Source organism: Melanaphis sacchari, unplaced genomic scaffold, assembly GCF_002803265.2.
Source record: "Melanaphis sacchari strain LSU unplaced genomic scaffold, SCAv2.0 Contig784_pilon_pilon, whole genome shotgun sequence".
In the NCBI taxonomy this organism is placed as follows: domain Eukaryota; kingdom Metazoa; phylum Arthropoda; class Insecta; order Hemiptera; family Aphididae; genus Melanaphis; species Melanaphis sacchari.
Window position 1 is genome coordinate 13,311 of NW_020271550.1, and position 13,976 is coordinate 27,286.

Sequence of the window (13,976 nt, forward strand, 5' to 3'; positions counted from 1 at the left end):
AAGGTTTATGTTCCATGTAACTTTATAGGGTTTTTATAGTAAATATTAATATAATAACCTCTTTCCCGCTGTCTCTCTCACTCCCACTTTCATGTATAGTTTATATACCACGCGCACCGTCAAATACACAAGGTCAATTTTGATTTGTTTTATTGTAACCAGGTGATGTTCAAGAAAAAATAATGTATGCACAATTCCTACTGTAAAATTATGTAACACAATTTTTTTTTTATTTGTAGCACTATTATGGTATTTGAGAATAATATTTTTTTTACAATTTTATTTTAAGTGTCACTATTTGTTTTTACATTCAGCAATTTGTAAAAATACATTTAAAAAAATATATGTGTTTATAGTTTTATTTTTTTTTTTTGTTTAATACCTTAATACTAATAGTTTTGTTATAGACCATTATATGTAAAATATTTACAGACGTTGCTTAAAATAATATTCTTCAGAATTTAAAAACGTTTTAAGAATTACTGATATACACTCTATAAATTAACTTATAGGTTTACTAAAAAAATATGACTTTCTAAACCTATTTTTTCAAACTTAAAATTCAAAATATTAATAAACAAATATATCACCACGTCCATGAGCGTATTATTTACTCTAAAATGATGTGTCATTATTTTCCATCGCAAAATATTAGTCATACCTTACCAATAGTATTTAAATATGTTATTACTAGTGTATTTGTTAAGTTAGTGATATTTATAAATATAAAAATCAACAGTTCATTTCTGTATATTGGTATGTGTATTGGGTAAGTTTTTGAACTATTTTTCTAAAAAAAAAAAATGTAAATGGATAATAATAAAAGAAAAAAAATTGAAATACAATACAAAATATATTATTATTTTAAAAATTTAAAGAATACTTCATTAAATGTTGGGTTGGTATGGCCCTCTCAGCTACAAATAATAAAAATTATAACCACATCTCAGCAGTAGAAAATTTATTAAACGTTACAACTATTGTGCGTATGATATATATATATATATACACGTGTATTATAGTATTATATGACAATTTATTCTAAATCAAAAGCTTGATTAACTGCGGCTATCGTATGACAAACGACGCAAACTATAATGTTAATATAATGAAATAAAATGTCTGTATGTGATTGTCGACTTTAAAAATATTTAATATTACGATAATTATTAATAAGTTTATAAAATATAAGGTTTCGTCGAATCGTTTGCCGACCCGATACGAACAATTTATTGATATTTAGATACTATTGAATGTTTAAAAAACAGTACGATTTATAAACATAAAAAGGCATAATATATATATATATATATATTTTTTTTGATTTAATTAAAATAAAACAATACTAAAATGTAAAAATGTACTGTTTAAAATAATATATTATTTATCTCTGGCAGGCTATAAATAGGTTACATAATTGTATTGAAAATAGATGGTATAAGATAGAGATACAAAAATACGAATTAAAAAAGTTCTTGCCTATAATAAAATTATTTTTTTAAATATAATTTTCAAGATCGTTATAAGAAAGAAAATTATTTAGATTACATCATTATTGTTTTATTTAAAACATGTTTTAACGCGAACACAATATTAATACTCTCGAGTAATAGTATAACAACTAGCAGACAGTTTATACTCGGTAAGTTCGCTTAATACGGATAGGCATTAAATCTGTACAGCGACCACGTGTTATCGTGTTAAAAAGTATATAAAAAATAAATAAAAATATTTATTTAACTCGTACGACAGTTATTAAAACCGTGGATAAGCATTAAATATAAATTATTATTATTATAAGTTAGACTGATTCGTTATTTTTTTCTAATTTTTTAATAGTCATTAATATTATTATTGTACAATAGAATATATTACATTGTTACAATATTATACGCACGAATGCGATTATTGCTACATTATACGGTTATCCCAACTTCATACAATCATACCCATGGGTACATAATATTAAATTCTTATATTATAATATGAGATAGGTGCCTACGAAGTTAGTTTTAAAACGTTATTTAAACGGGTAAAAAGTTCGAAGCAATCCGAGTTGGGGGCTTGTAGTCCAATAATGTTTCGTATTGGACAGTGACATGTACATTAGGGTGACCATTTAAAAAAAATAATAATACTGGACAATTGTCACTATCCCCTTGTACATTCATATAAACGCACACGACTACAGAGTTAAAATTCCAAATTTGTGTCAAATCAACAATCAAAACTGTCAAAAACATTTGTTTTCTTATTACTTTACCCTTTTTGAGTTAACTAACCTGACCTAAATAATAAAATGGTTTTAATGTTTAGGAACACATTTTTTTTATTGTTATTAAACAACATAATGTTGTATTTTAAAAATAATACAATATTATCAGCTATTTTTATTATTCATGAATTTGATAATCCCTCTTCCACACTTTCCACTCTTCCCCTTATTTTCCTAACTTATTGAGTTTAACAATTTTGGGTGCTTCAAAAGTAATTCATAAAATTGTGAAGTTAAATTTATAAAATATATTTATTATTTTTTTTTTTTTTTTTTGAAATAATTATCGAACTAGTGGTTTGACACTAAAACGGCTTTTTTCATCTGTCCACAATATAATATGTATTAATGACAATATTCTTCCTACAGATGCATTTGTTCCAGGAACGGTCAATGATTATTCAATAATAACTGTCAAGTTGTTGTTGTTGGAAATACTATTTATTTTTAGTTTTAAATACCTCACACCTTCTTTTTGGTCTCATGCTCATCACTAATTTAATTATTCATCGACATCAGTTCTCGATCCTCGTTCCACGAAAACTGTGGTCTGTTATTTATAACTTGGTTATTAATCTGTTTTAGATTTGTTTCATATATTGATTACTTTTTAACATACAATAAAATAATAATATTAAAAAACGGAATTAAAATGGGATAAAAAAAACGTCTCGTTCGAAGTTTATCGTGACAATGGAACATGATAACTAAAAAAAGGGTAATCCCATTTTAAAGTACAATTATAGTCACTCTGGTACACTGTACGTCAAATATTTGTAAGTAGAGCCCGATCGAACGAGTGAAACGTGCACAGACAACGGCGAACAACACTTACCTGTACAAGTTTTTATTATTTTGGATTCATTAAGTACGAACACGTTGTTTCGAATGGGTGTCAATGCCATCAATATATATTACATATTATTATTATATTACATCGTTAACGCATAATTTATGCTGCACATTATAATAAATACGGTTGTATGGCATACAATAATGTTTTTTCGGTAAATAATTTAGCGTGCGTATACCGGATTACTGTGCATACGCAGTATATTATGTTATCGCTGCAAAACTCGATCAGTTCGAATAGACGTCGGATTGGGGTTCTAAGCCTTAACACATTGGATATGGGCGATATTGCAGTATTGTAAATAATGACACGACACCGCACACGTGCAACGACTTAAAAATCGCGTCGTGTCCACACGTTTGCCGCGCAAACGACAAAAATAGTTTAAAAATAAAAATAAAAAAATAATATTCTCCTCCGTCTTCGTCGTTTCGTTTTCCATAACAATGTACGGCGCGTACCGATAGCGTGCCGAGAAGTTTAATATTATAAATTCGCGGTATCATTTTTTTGTGGGCGTTTTAGATTTGACACGGAAATCATTACAGTTTTGCGTTTGCTGTTGTTTGAAAACTAATCGAAATCGCAAAGGAGACGATGTCGGAATGCGTCGTTAATGCTGTGCACAGTCATATTATTTGATACCGTAGTACCTAATGAATAATGACTATTTATGCGGCTATTTGTTGTTCGCGCACCGAGACATTCCCGCCATCCGTGTGCATAAGGTATGCACGTGTATGTGGATGTGGACGTGTGTGTGTTGTTTGTGTGGCTGTGTTTTTTATTTTTTTTTAATTCTTCATGTGTCATTTTGTTTTCTTCAGGTTTTTCGGTACAGGCGGCGGGTTAAAAGCCATATTGACCTCCGGTCCATTAGACAAATTGATAGGAATGACTACACATCATATCGACCATATCGTATACATAATATATATAATTATATATATACACACACACACGAGACTGCTAGTGCCGCCTCTCGCCCCACACCGCACTCTCCCCGTACACACGGCCGAGTCGCAGGTCTGTACATACTATCGTCGTTTGTATATATATATATATATATACAATTATTATTATTAATATTATTGTATGTTATGTGCTCTGCGACGACCCACAGCAGTGACCTACAGCTCTCGCTTCGTATCTCTTGCGAGGGGGCGCGGAAGTACCGGACTTGGACGATAACGCGCGGGGTCTGTGTATATGCGCGCCGTCGGCTATACCATATATATTTATACAGCATAGTATATGTGTAGGTACATATACGTATATAATGTCATGTGCGTACGTGGCGGGGCGGGGGACCTTCTGGTCATTAAAAAGAAAGAAATATTAATAAATAACGCCAATTGAAAGATCGTACATTTTAACAAACAAAGGTCACACATTCATTCACTCGCACACGATGACGATGCTGCTGCACGGAGACCGTGTGGAGTGCACCGTCGCGCGCTTATGATGACGGCGTGTTTGCTTGCGTGTGCGTGTACGAGCGCGTTTTCCGTGTATACATCACCGCAATAAGATGTTATTATTATGTCGTACACGTACGATAATATTCTTATTAATTTTTTATTTTTCCCAATTGACTTCTCCACGGAACGCATTGACCGAGCACCGACGCGAAGAACGATAATATGACGATGCGTTAACCGCGGGTCACGTGACGATATTAATGTTTATTAAACAGACGTGCGACGTCGCTGATAATAACAATAAATAATAATAGTTATTTTATTATTATAATAATATGATCATCGTAGAGTCATTATTTTCATTATCACATTTTCAAACGCTGTCGTGTAGTGAAATGCAGCTAATACGGGCATAACATCATGATGTGTTTCAGGGCGTCAATGATACGTAGCTGCAAGTATCCTATGATGCACCACAAACCTGCACTGAAATGTACAGACGGAAATAATTATAGGAATAATTATGTTATATTATGCATAGGCACTGCAGTAGATTTTGGAACGAATAATACGCATAAATAATAGATAATAAAATGCGTTCCGCATTTGAGTAGACTGTTGAGACACAAGGGTTGTCCCTCAAAATGTAGTTCCACTACTCCGGCAATCTAAATAACTTTAATTAGGTTAAACTGATTAACTGTTCGTTCGAAATTCAATTTCTATTTGCCAAAGCAGGTACTCCAGAAAATATTTTGCATAGAAACATTAAACACTAATTTATATTTTCATTCAAAACAGTAAAAAGTTGAATAATTATAAAAAAAAATTGTAAAACAATAATTTAACATCAAAAACTTGAAACATAAAAAAATAAAAAAAAAATAGTATTAATTAAGTATTAAAAGTAACGTTCACTCGTCCATGGTTCACCGTAGTAGACTTAAACAATTTTATGTTTTTTATGATACGTTAAATATTATGTCATCTAAGCGTATACATGATTACACAAATGGTTCGTATTATACGAACTTAACACCAATACGCCACTAAGAATGCGTTAAAATGAATATTATGATATTATACTTATATTTTGTATTACCTGTTAGCTAAAAATTTGGATAGTGTTTATTCGCTGTTGTGTTTTAATTGTTGTATTGATTAAAGATCATCGTAATACTTTTATATTTTGCATTTCTTTTTTTGCATCAATTAATAAATAATAAAATAATATAATAATATAATAAATAGCAAAATAATATAATATTATAATAATATATAATATATATTATTATATTAATAAATTATATAATATTATATTTATAATAATAATAGTATATAATCATTGTCCCGTATAACAAACAATAATACAAGTTTAGAATTTTTTTTTATTAAATTCGAGTTCAAAAATATTTACTATAAAGATGACATTTATTACAAAATAATTTTAACCATAATCATAAATTATGGTCATTTGATATTATTCATTATATTTTAAAACAATAGAGCTGTTATAAGTAAAATTATTAAAGCTTGTTGTTTTATTACAAAATTGGACGAAACAAACTATAACTTTACTGTTTTTAAGAATATCGTTAACTGTATCCAATAAAAAAAAAAATTGAAAAAATAACATGTAGGTATAATTAACATTATTATTTGAACTTCATATTACATTAATTTGAGCATTAATCAATGAAATAACTTATTATACATTTTTAAACAATGGTATTAAAATTAAAATACATTTAATTGAACTTAAATAGTGTAAGACAATAATGATTATTGCATTGTGTATGTATGTGTGTGTGTGTTTTTTTTTTCATTTTTCAACCAAACGGAATAAAAACTGAAACCTAATATAAGAACCCGTATGCGTGATGTCGTTAGTTCAGATCCGGGTTCAATTAAAAACATTTTTAATAATACGTTTTGTTGTAATAATCATAATGATAAGTAAATAAATTATGAATGAAGTATATTCATTAACAGTTAGTATAGAATAATACATAGTAGGTAATTAGGCAGTACAGTATTAATATTATACTGTTTTGAACTCTCGTGATTGTGATATGATAGATTTTTTTTTAAATTAAATGAAAGTTGAATAAAGTCAGAGATCGACGAAAAATTTAAAACATAATTTATTGTTGTGCGTGAAGTATAATATAGTGAAGTTTATTTTAATTTATGATTATTTGGTTTTTCACTGACAAGAATAAACATTACACTGTAGACTTGTTTGAAGAGAAAAATAACATTTTTCTATACATTTTTTTTAAAAGTATTTAAGCTCTTCAAAACCCGGACACAAAATACACCTATATTCGTGTATAATAATACACAACCCATGTGACGATTAAAGGAATTTTGACCCTTTTTTTCAGCACAGACGGTTCGGCACCAAAACAGATTTATGGATCGTGGGGAGTTGAGCACATGAACCAAGTGTTTGCGTAAGCTGCAAAAATAAAACCATAAATTTTGAAGTGGTTTAAGACACTCAGGATTATCGTTAATATGGATACCCATATCCGTACACCGTAAATTTTAATGTCACTCTACATAAATTCATATTTCATCATCGGATTGGTGTTAATTATCAGACCTGACAAGTCGACGATTTACAGTTTTCCTTAAACAAATACTGTTTCAAAAGTATTTCTTGAAAATTTCCGGTAAATCGTTTTCGATAGTAAATAATGAAGTGTGACAGGGATGCATATTTAGCAGTCATCCGTAATAATAAATACTATTAAGTGACACCATCAATGATTTACAAGATGTAGCGAAACACTGCAAAAATATGATATTTCAGATGGGCAAATAAAAATAATAATAATACAAATAAAATACCATAGGTATAATTTGAGAACATAGTACACCCATTCTAGCTAAACCTAAAATTGCATTATTGTATAAAAGCGGATAACAAAAAAATCGATACGGATTGTAACATTGTATATTAGTATACCTGGTTCACGGTCGGTCGAATACATTGACAAGTCAAACGACGAGTCACACTGCAGTATAGGACTATACAAGAGGTCGTTAGGACGGATAGGAGGAAACAGTCCTTACTCCTTAATTCGTCGGTTGTGACTGTGGGGGAGAGGTAACGAGATTATTATTGCGGTGGTGGCAGAGGGGTAAAGGTCGTGTGGGGGCTATAATACAGCATCATAGTCGCCCGAGAGATGCGGGTACCGTTTTCGGACCCTCATGCGCGCGGAGGGGAAAAACGCGTTAAGGGCCGTTTTATTTTGTTTTGTTTTGTTTTGTTTTTTTTTTTATTTATTGATAAATAAAAGAAACCACGGACCACGTTGTAATGTTATAGTGGGCGACGATCGAGGGGAAACGGTATATATATATATATATATATATATATATTTGTGTAATTTGTGTGTAAATAATAAAACGCCACCGCCGTCGATTATGTTATTATTACGAATATTACTATATTTTTAATACACACACACACACACACACACACACATATGACTTACACATCATGTGCATAAGTACGTAACAAAACGAAAACTGTAATAATTTCGGTCTGGCCACGCGGGCGGCCAATTAATATTCATTGGTAAACAGGACGATAATAATATTGTAACCGCCGCCGACGTCCGACGACTAAGTTTTAATCGGATTTTCAGACAATCAATTTGCCGATAATACGCGCTCCCGTTTACCCCGTTAATCCAATCACGTCCAATTATAACCCTTTCAATGTTTATCCGTGTCTCATCTACATCATTAAACGTGCATATAACTCACACGCACGCACTTGTGTATATCATAATATTATATACGTATAGGTATAATGAACGAGGTTCGTCCCCACTGTATAAAGTATTTATACGTAAAAAAAAAAAAAAAGCATAGAACCCATATTATAACATGATGTGTATAGTTTGACCTCAGCGGTATTCCCTGTCACCGCCGTGTGCAGTCCACCGTAAAACATATATTATTATACACGCACACACACACACACACACATAATAGTGCAATAGAAGGTATAACATTTAAGTCGTATAGGTACATGTGTACTGTCAGTTGCATAATATCGTATACGTTTATGCCGCAGGGACCGCACTAGAACAACAATGGTCGGTTCTCCGGACATGATAATTATTACTGTAAATTATGATATAAGTACGTGCACCTATATACCTACGTCATGATATTATAGTGTCGTCGTCGTCTGACGTCCGGGCCGTTGCATGGTGATGGGTCGAGTTTAGACGTGCTTCATCACTGGTCGTGTGATGACAATTATTTTTTTTTTCTTCATATGACCGTCGTCTTGTGTCAATAAGCAACGGCTTTATTTTATTCAAAGATTGCAATTTTATTCATCTGAAGACTAAAAATGAAATTTTTGATTTGATACCCAAATTCTTCACATTCGATAACCTTTATGAGATGAAAAATATTACATGCCCACTGTGCAAAAATTTGTAATATTTATGTTTTATAAATGTTTTAAGTTTACTTAAAACGTTAAAAATTATTGTAAAACTTACGTAAATTTAACATTATACGAACTGCAAATGTCCGCGAAAATTTACTTGATAATTATGTAATATTTACATAAATATAACAAAATAGTAAACGTCAATTTGATGTTAAAATTATGTTAAAATTCTGTTTCACCAAACATGAAATTTATGTTAAAACTATGTTTTATTAAACATAAAATATGTGTTTTATCGAAACAGACGAAAAACATTATAATAAAACTGCTTATTTATGTTCTAAGAAAGTTTTTAAATACTAAAATATAACATAAATATTATATGATTATTTAACAGCAATAAGATATATCGGATGTATCTCATATTTTACATACCTACCATGCATTTATAAATGGCTATAATAGTCATAACAGATATAGATATAAATCATACTAATTAATTATCTATATTATATCTGTGAACATCAATTAAATTTTTCAGTATGCTATCATTATTAAAATATACCTTTAATGTGTCTCGACTCTTGATTACTTACCTACTAATGTTATTCGTAAGTCCTATTAAATAAAATAGATAGGTAGGTACTTAAAATGCAGATTAACAAAAAACAGAAAACCAATTAGACTTCAACTAAGCATTTATTATGATATTAAATCAATATAAAATATAGATATAAGAAAGAAATATAGATAATTATGGACTAAACATTTTTTGGTATAACATATAGTAAGTAGTTGAAGTTCCACTGTGCTTACAATATTTCATGACATAATCACTGGTTGTAGTTCTGTATAGTGTACAGGCTCTTCATTATTGGGCAACTTAAATGCAGAAGTAGATTCAGGTATTATACAGTACCCAGAATGATCTGTACACAATAATTTCAACATGTTTAGTCTTACACATATTACAACCCATAGTTTACTAAGCCTTTAGGTACCTTACTGTAATAATTAGGATAGATTGAGGTTATTAATTACCTTCATCACTGCTACTGCTTGATACATCAAATATCGTTGATGCACGTTTACATTTGGTCATCAAATGAACCTCCTCATTTTCCGATTCTTTTTCAACTCTTACATGCCAAGCTTTTTTAAAATTATCTAAAATGTTGGTAAATTTTAGATTAGAACAAATTATAACAAAACAAAATAATTATTAAATAAATTTAATTTTTAAAATAAGTGTTTACATTTTTTAAAATATAACATACAGGTTCCATACTACATACTTAAAATAATAATAAATATAAACTTTGTAAACTATTAAATAGATTTTATTTTACATACCATATGTTTTATTGCCACCAACTATTTTAATACCATACTCAAACCAAGTTGGATCTGGATCTAGGGCGTCATGAATGTCAGTACTGGTTACTCGACCAAGTGGCCATTTACATAACCTTACATTACTATTTTCTAGATTATTTATGTCATTTTGAACTAGCCACTTTGTTGGTACTACACTGTAATCCTTCGAATCCACAAATACCACAATAACCCAACTAACTTTAATCTAAAATGGAAAAACATTCAACATTTATTTTTTAGTTGAGTATCAACTACCTTATTTATTATGCACTAGAAATCTGAAATATAGTAGCAATACCTAATGACTAAACTTGATAAAAAATTAAAGGCACCTATTAGGTAGGTAATATCTACTGTTATAGGCAAAAATATGAAACTGGCTATGCCACTGATAGCTAGGTGCATATTTATTTTTCCAATCTTAAAGAAATGGGTACTTTCTTTGTAACATTATTGTAATAATATTGAGTTTAGATGGATGATTGTTACTTTAGTTTTTCTGATTTACTGAAATAATATAGATATTTATAAGTTATGGAAGAGGAATCAGATAGAAACAATTACACACATTTTCTGGTAAAAAATTGTATTATTTATAACTAGGGCTAGGATTTATATGCAATAAAAAATTGTAAAATATGCATTTTATTTACCAAAATATGCAAAAATAAATTGGTTCTATTTAAACGAGAATTAGCCAAATCGTGGACAAATCTGACAACCATTAAATTTGGACTTAAGGAAAAAAACATGCAAATGCATATAAATCCTAGCCCTATTTATAACTAAAATAAGCAATACAATTAATGAGAAATTTAAATTTAATAAAGAATAAATAAATTAAACTATTATATATAATAAATAAAAATATGTTATAAAAATAAATTATAGGTACGACAGAAAGAATTTTTTTTAATGGAATGTTTTTGGAAGGAAACTTTGAACATAATATACTTAATCATTAGGACAAATAGGGGAAAAAATCATAACTAAATAATCACTATCATCTTGGTTATTCATGAACTGTATTTGTTGATTGTTCGAAATAAAAACTTAAAACATAATCAATGGTTAATGCACATGTATGTTGTCACATATTGACATATCGAGTATCAATATGTAGCCATATAGATACATATTATGGAGGTAGAAATATCGGATGACAGTGCTACAAGGGCATGGCCCGAAAATGCACATTTTGACTTTAATAATAGTTATAATATACTACTAAGTAGGTATTGTATACAGTAATGAATCTTACCTTTCTAGTTGCCATGATACACTTTAAGTCTTAAAACGATCTAAAAACGATGACAGGATACTAATCAGCTAGATACGTGATGCATGTATCATGTATCTACTGCTGTATTGTCGTACTATTGCAAGTAGAAAACAAGAGTCACGAGAAATGTGAACATTCGTCCACAATCAAAAAAACACATTTACTGTTATATCTGCTGTAGAAAAATAATAATTAACGTACGACTGACGAGTCACGAGTGACGACGGTTATCGGTGGTGTTTCTGGGTATTGTTGATAATTTATAATAATAAAACTATTTTCAGCCGCTATTTATAAATTAAAAATAAAACCCATATCTATGGCGGAGTACATAATAATTTAATATATTTTTGGATTGCTATCAACATCAAAAGAACATAAAATTGATATAATATATTATATTCTAAAATAGGTGGCGTTTTTATTATTATCAAATATTCTTACAACGTTCTACTGCTATGTTTATTTGATGTATTTATATTTGGAAATACATACATTCGTTGAATGTTTATTTCGTGTAATAAATATTGATGTTTTTTTTTTAACAAATATATTATATAAAATAAACGTTATAAAATTATGTTATTATTGTAACTTAAAATTAACATTTTAAGGATGTTTAAAAACTTAAATTGCACAGTGGGTGATAAATCAACAGTAGTGGACATACATGTGATAAAATGGAGATATCGAAGAAGCTGTCAATACGTCATCGAGAATAAGAGACATAGACATCATACAATTACCATTAAGTTTACACTTTATACAATCAAACTTTTCCAAATTAGTGCGCATTTAGCATATAAATACGTATGTACGACGCATCGACTAAATCAACTTCTAGTGAACGATCTTTTCCTAAATAAAAGTTAATAAAAACTTAATTTTGTTCTACAATAAAACATAATTTACCGTAAACCGGAACCTTTAATGTAATTATCAAATGTATCGATAAAACGATTAATAAAAATTCAAATATCTATTTAAATAGTTTTACAAGTTGCATTGTTATTCAAATACACCAAGAAATAAGAACTATTAACTATTATTATTTAATCAGAATATTATTTAAATACAAAATATCATTATAATAAATAGTAAGTTATATTATAATTTACTTTACATTACAATGTATCCATGCAAACATTTAAACTTACTGATAAACATTAAGACGTATTATACTGAATGTTTGAATAAAATTAGGTAAATGCAGCTAAATGTGTAAGAAAGTCAACGAGTTCGATATTTTAAAGGGTGGGCGAATACGAAAAATGTATGCTTACCTCCTCCACCAGTAAATATTCTTGTCACTATTCTACTGATAGAAGGAATAATGGCGGCAGTGGTAGTGGCGGTAAAGTTTTCAAGTCAAACGCTGATGACTTTTTGTCATTTTGCACAATTGACTTATTGCCGAACGTTTTTACCATTATAGTAAAATTATATTTTACTCACAGTTTGTTATAATTTATTCACTATTGAATTAGTAATGAGCAAAATATTTTTTGTTTAAATGCAATAGCATTTTAAGCGTAATAGAACTATTATTATTAATGGGTAATAAATCAATTTAACGTGAAATTTGCTCGGTTCTGACTTCATGCTCGTCGGTATGCATAATACCATTTATAATATGTTATTATGATCACTTACTGCCATATTTTCATTGTGTCGTTTTATATGTCTCGATTAGTTAGCCATGCAAGTCCTTGGTTTTAACGAATCATTCAACGTGTATATTATGTATCGATTGTACATAAGACATTTATCAACATTTAAAAAAAACAAGGTTGACTTCGATTTTGTGCACTCGTTTTTTGAAAAAAAAAAAATAAAACCAATTCATTAGTCCTTTAGTGTTTTGTACAGTAGAATAAAAACTAAGTATACAAAAACTTCGTATTTTTTTCGAATGTATAAATAATTTAAATATTTACTTTGTTTTTGGACATATCATATACATCACGTTTATGTAAAAATACTTAGAAAATATTACAAGGTTAGAACGTATATAATATAATTATTATTTTCGATCAGCGAACATTCAATAATAATATGAAAAATCAAAACATCTATTTCTATTAAATATATTTTAACCGCTATTAACTCAACTACACTGCGCTATACACGAACAATATGTCGGCTATAGTAAATATAATATAATATTATATTATCTACCAAACTTTCATGTTTTATTATACAAATATCAAAAAAATATTTATATTTTAGTTTTAGATTTAAAAAAAAAAACAAAAAAATAAATAAATATTTAAAGTAATATCACCCCGTATTAATTTATTTACGAGTTCTGTCGATGACCTGCGTATAATTTGATATTTAAT

The 13,976-nt window shown here is 29.0% G+C and overlaps 1 protein-coding gene across 1 annotated transcript; it reads right to left on the reverse strand.

Moving 5' to 3' along the window:
- Positions 1 to 9,691: 9,691 nt before the first annotated feature.
- Positions 9,692 to 11,938, reverse strand: LOC112601425. Its single transcript, XM_025349060.1, has 4 exons — positions 11,614 to 11,938; positions 10,329 to 10,557; positions 10,017 to 10,142; positions 9,692 to 9,904 (listed from the first exon to the last, which is right to left on the reverse strand). The coding sequence occupies exons 1-4, from the start codon at positions 11,626 to 11,628 to the stop codon at positions 9,798 to 9,800; spliced, it is 477 nt and encodes a 158-aa protein (XP_025204845.1). The 5' UTR covers positions 11,629 to 11,938; the 3' UTR covers positions 9,692 to 9,797.
- Positions 11,939 to 13,976: the final 2,038 nt, after the last annotated feature.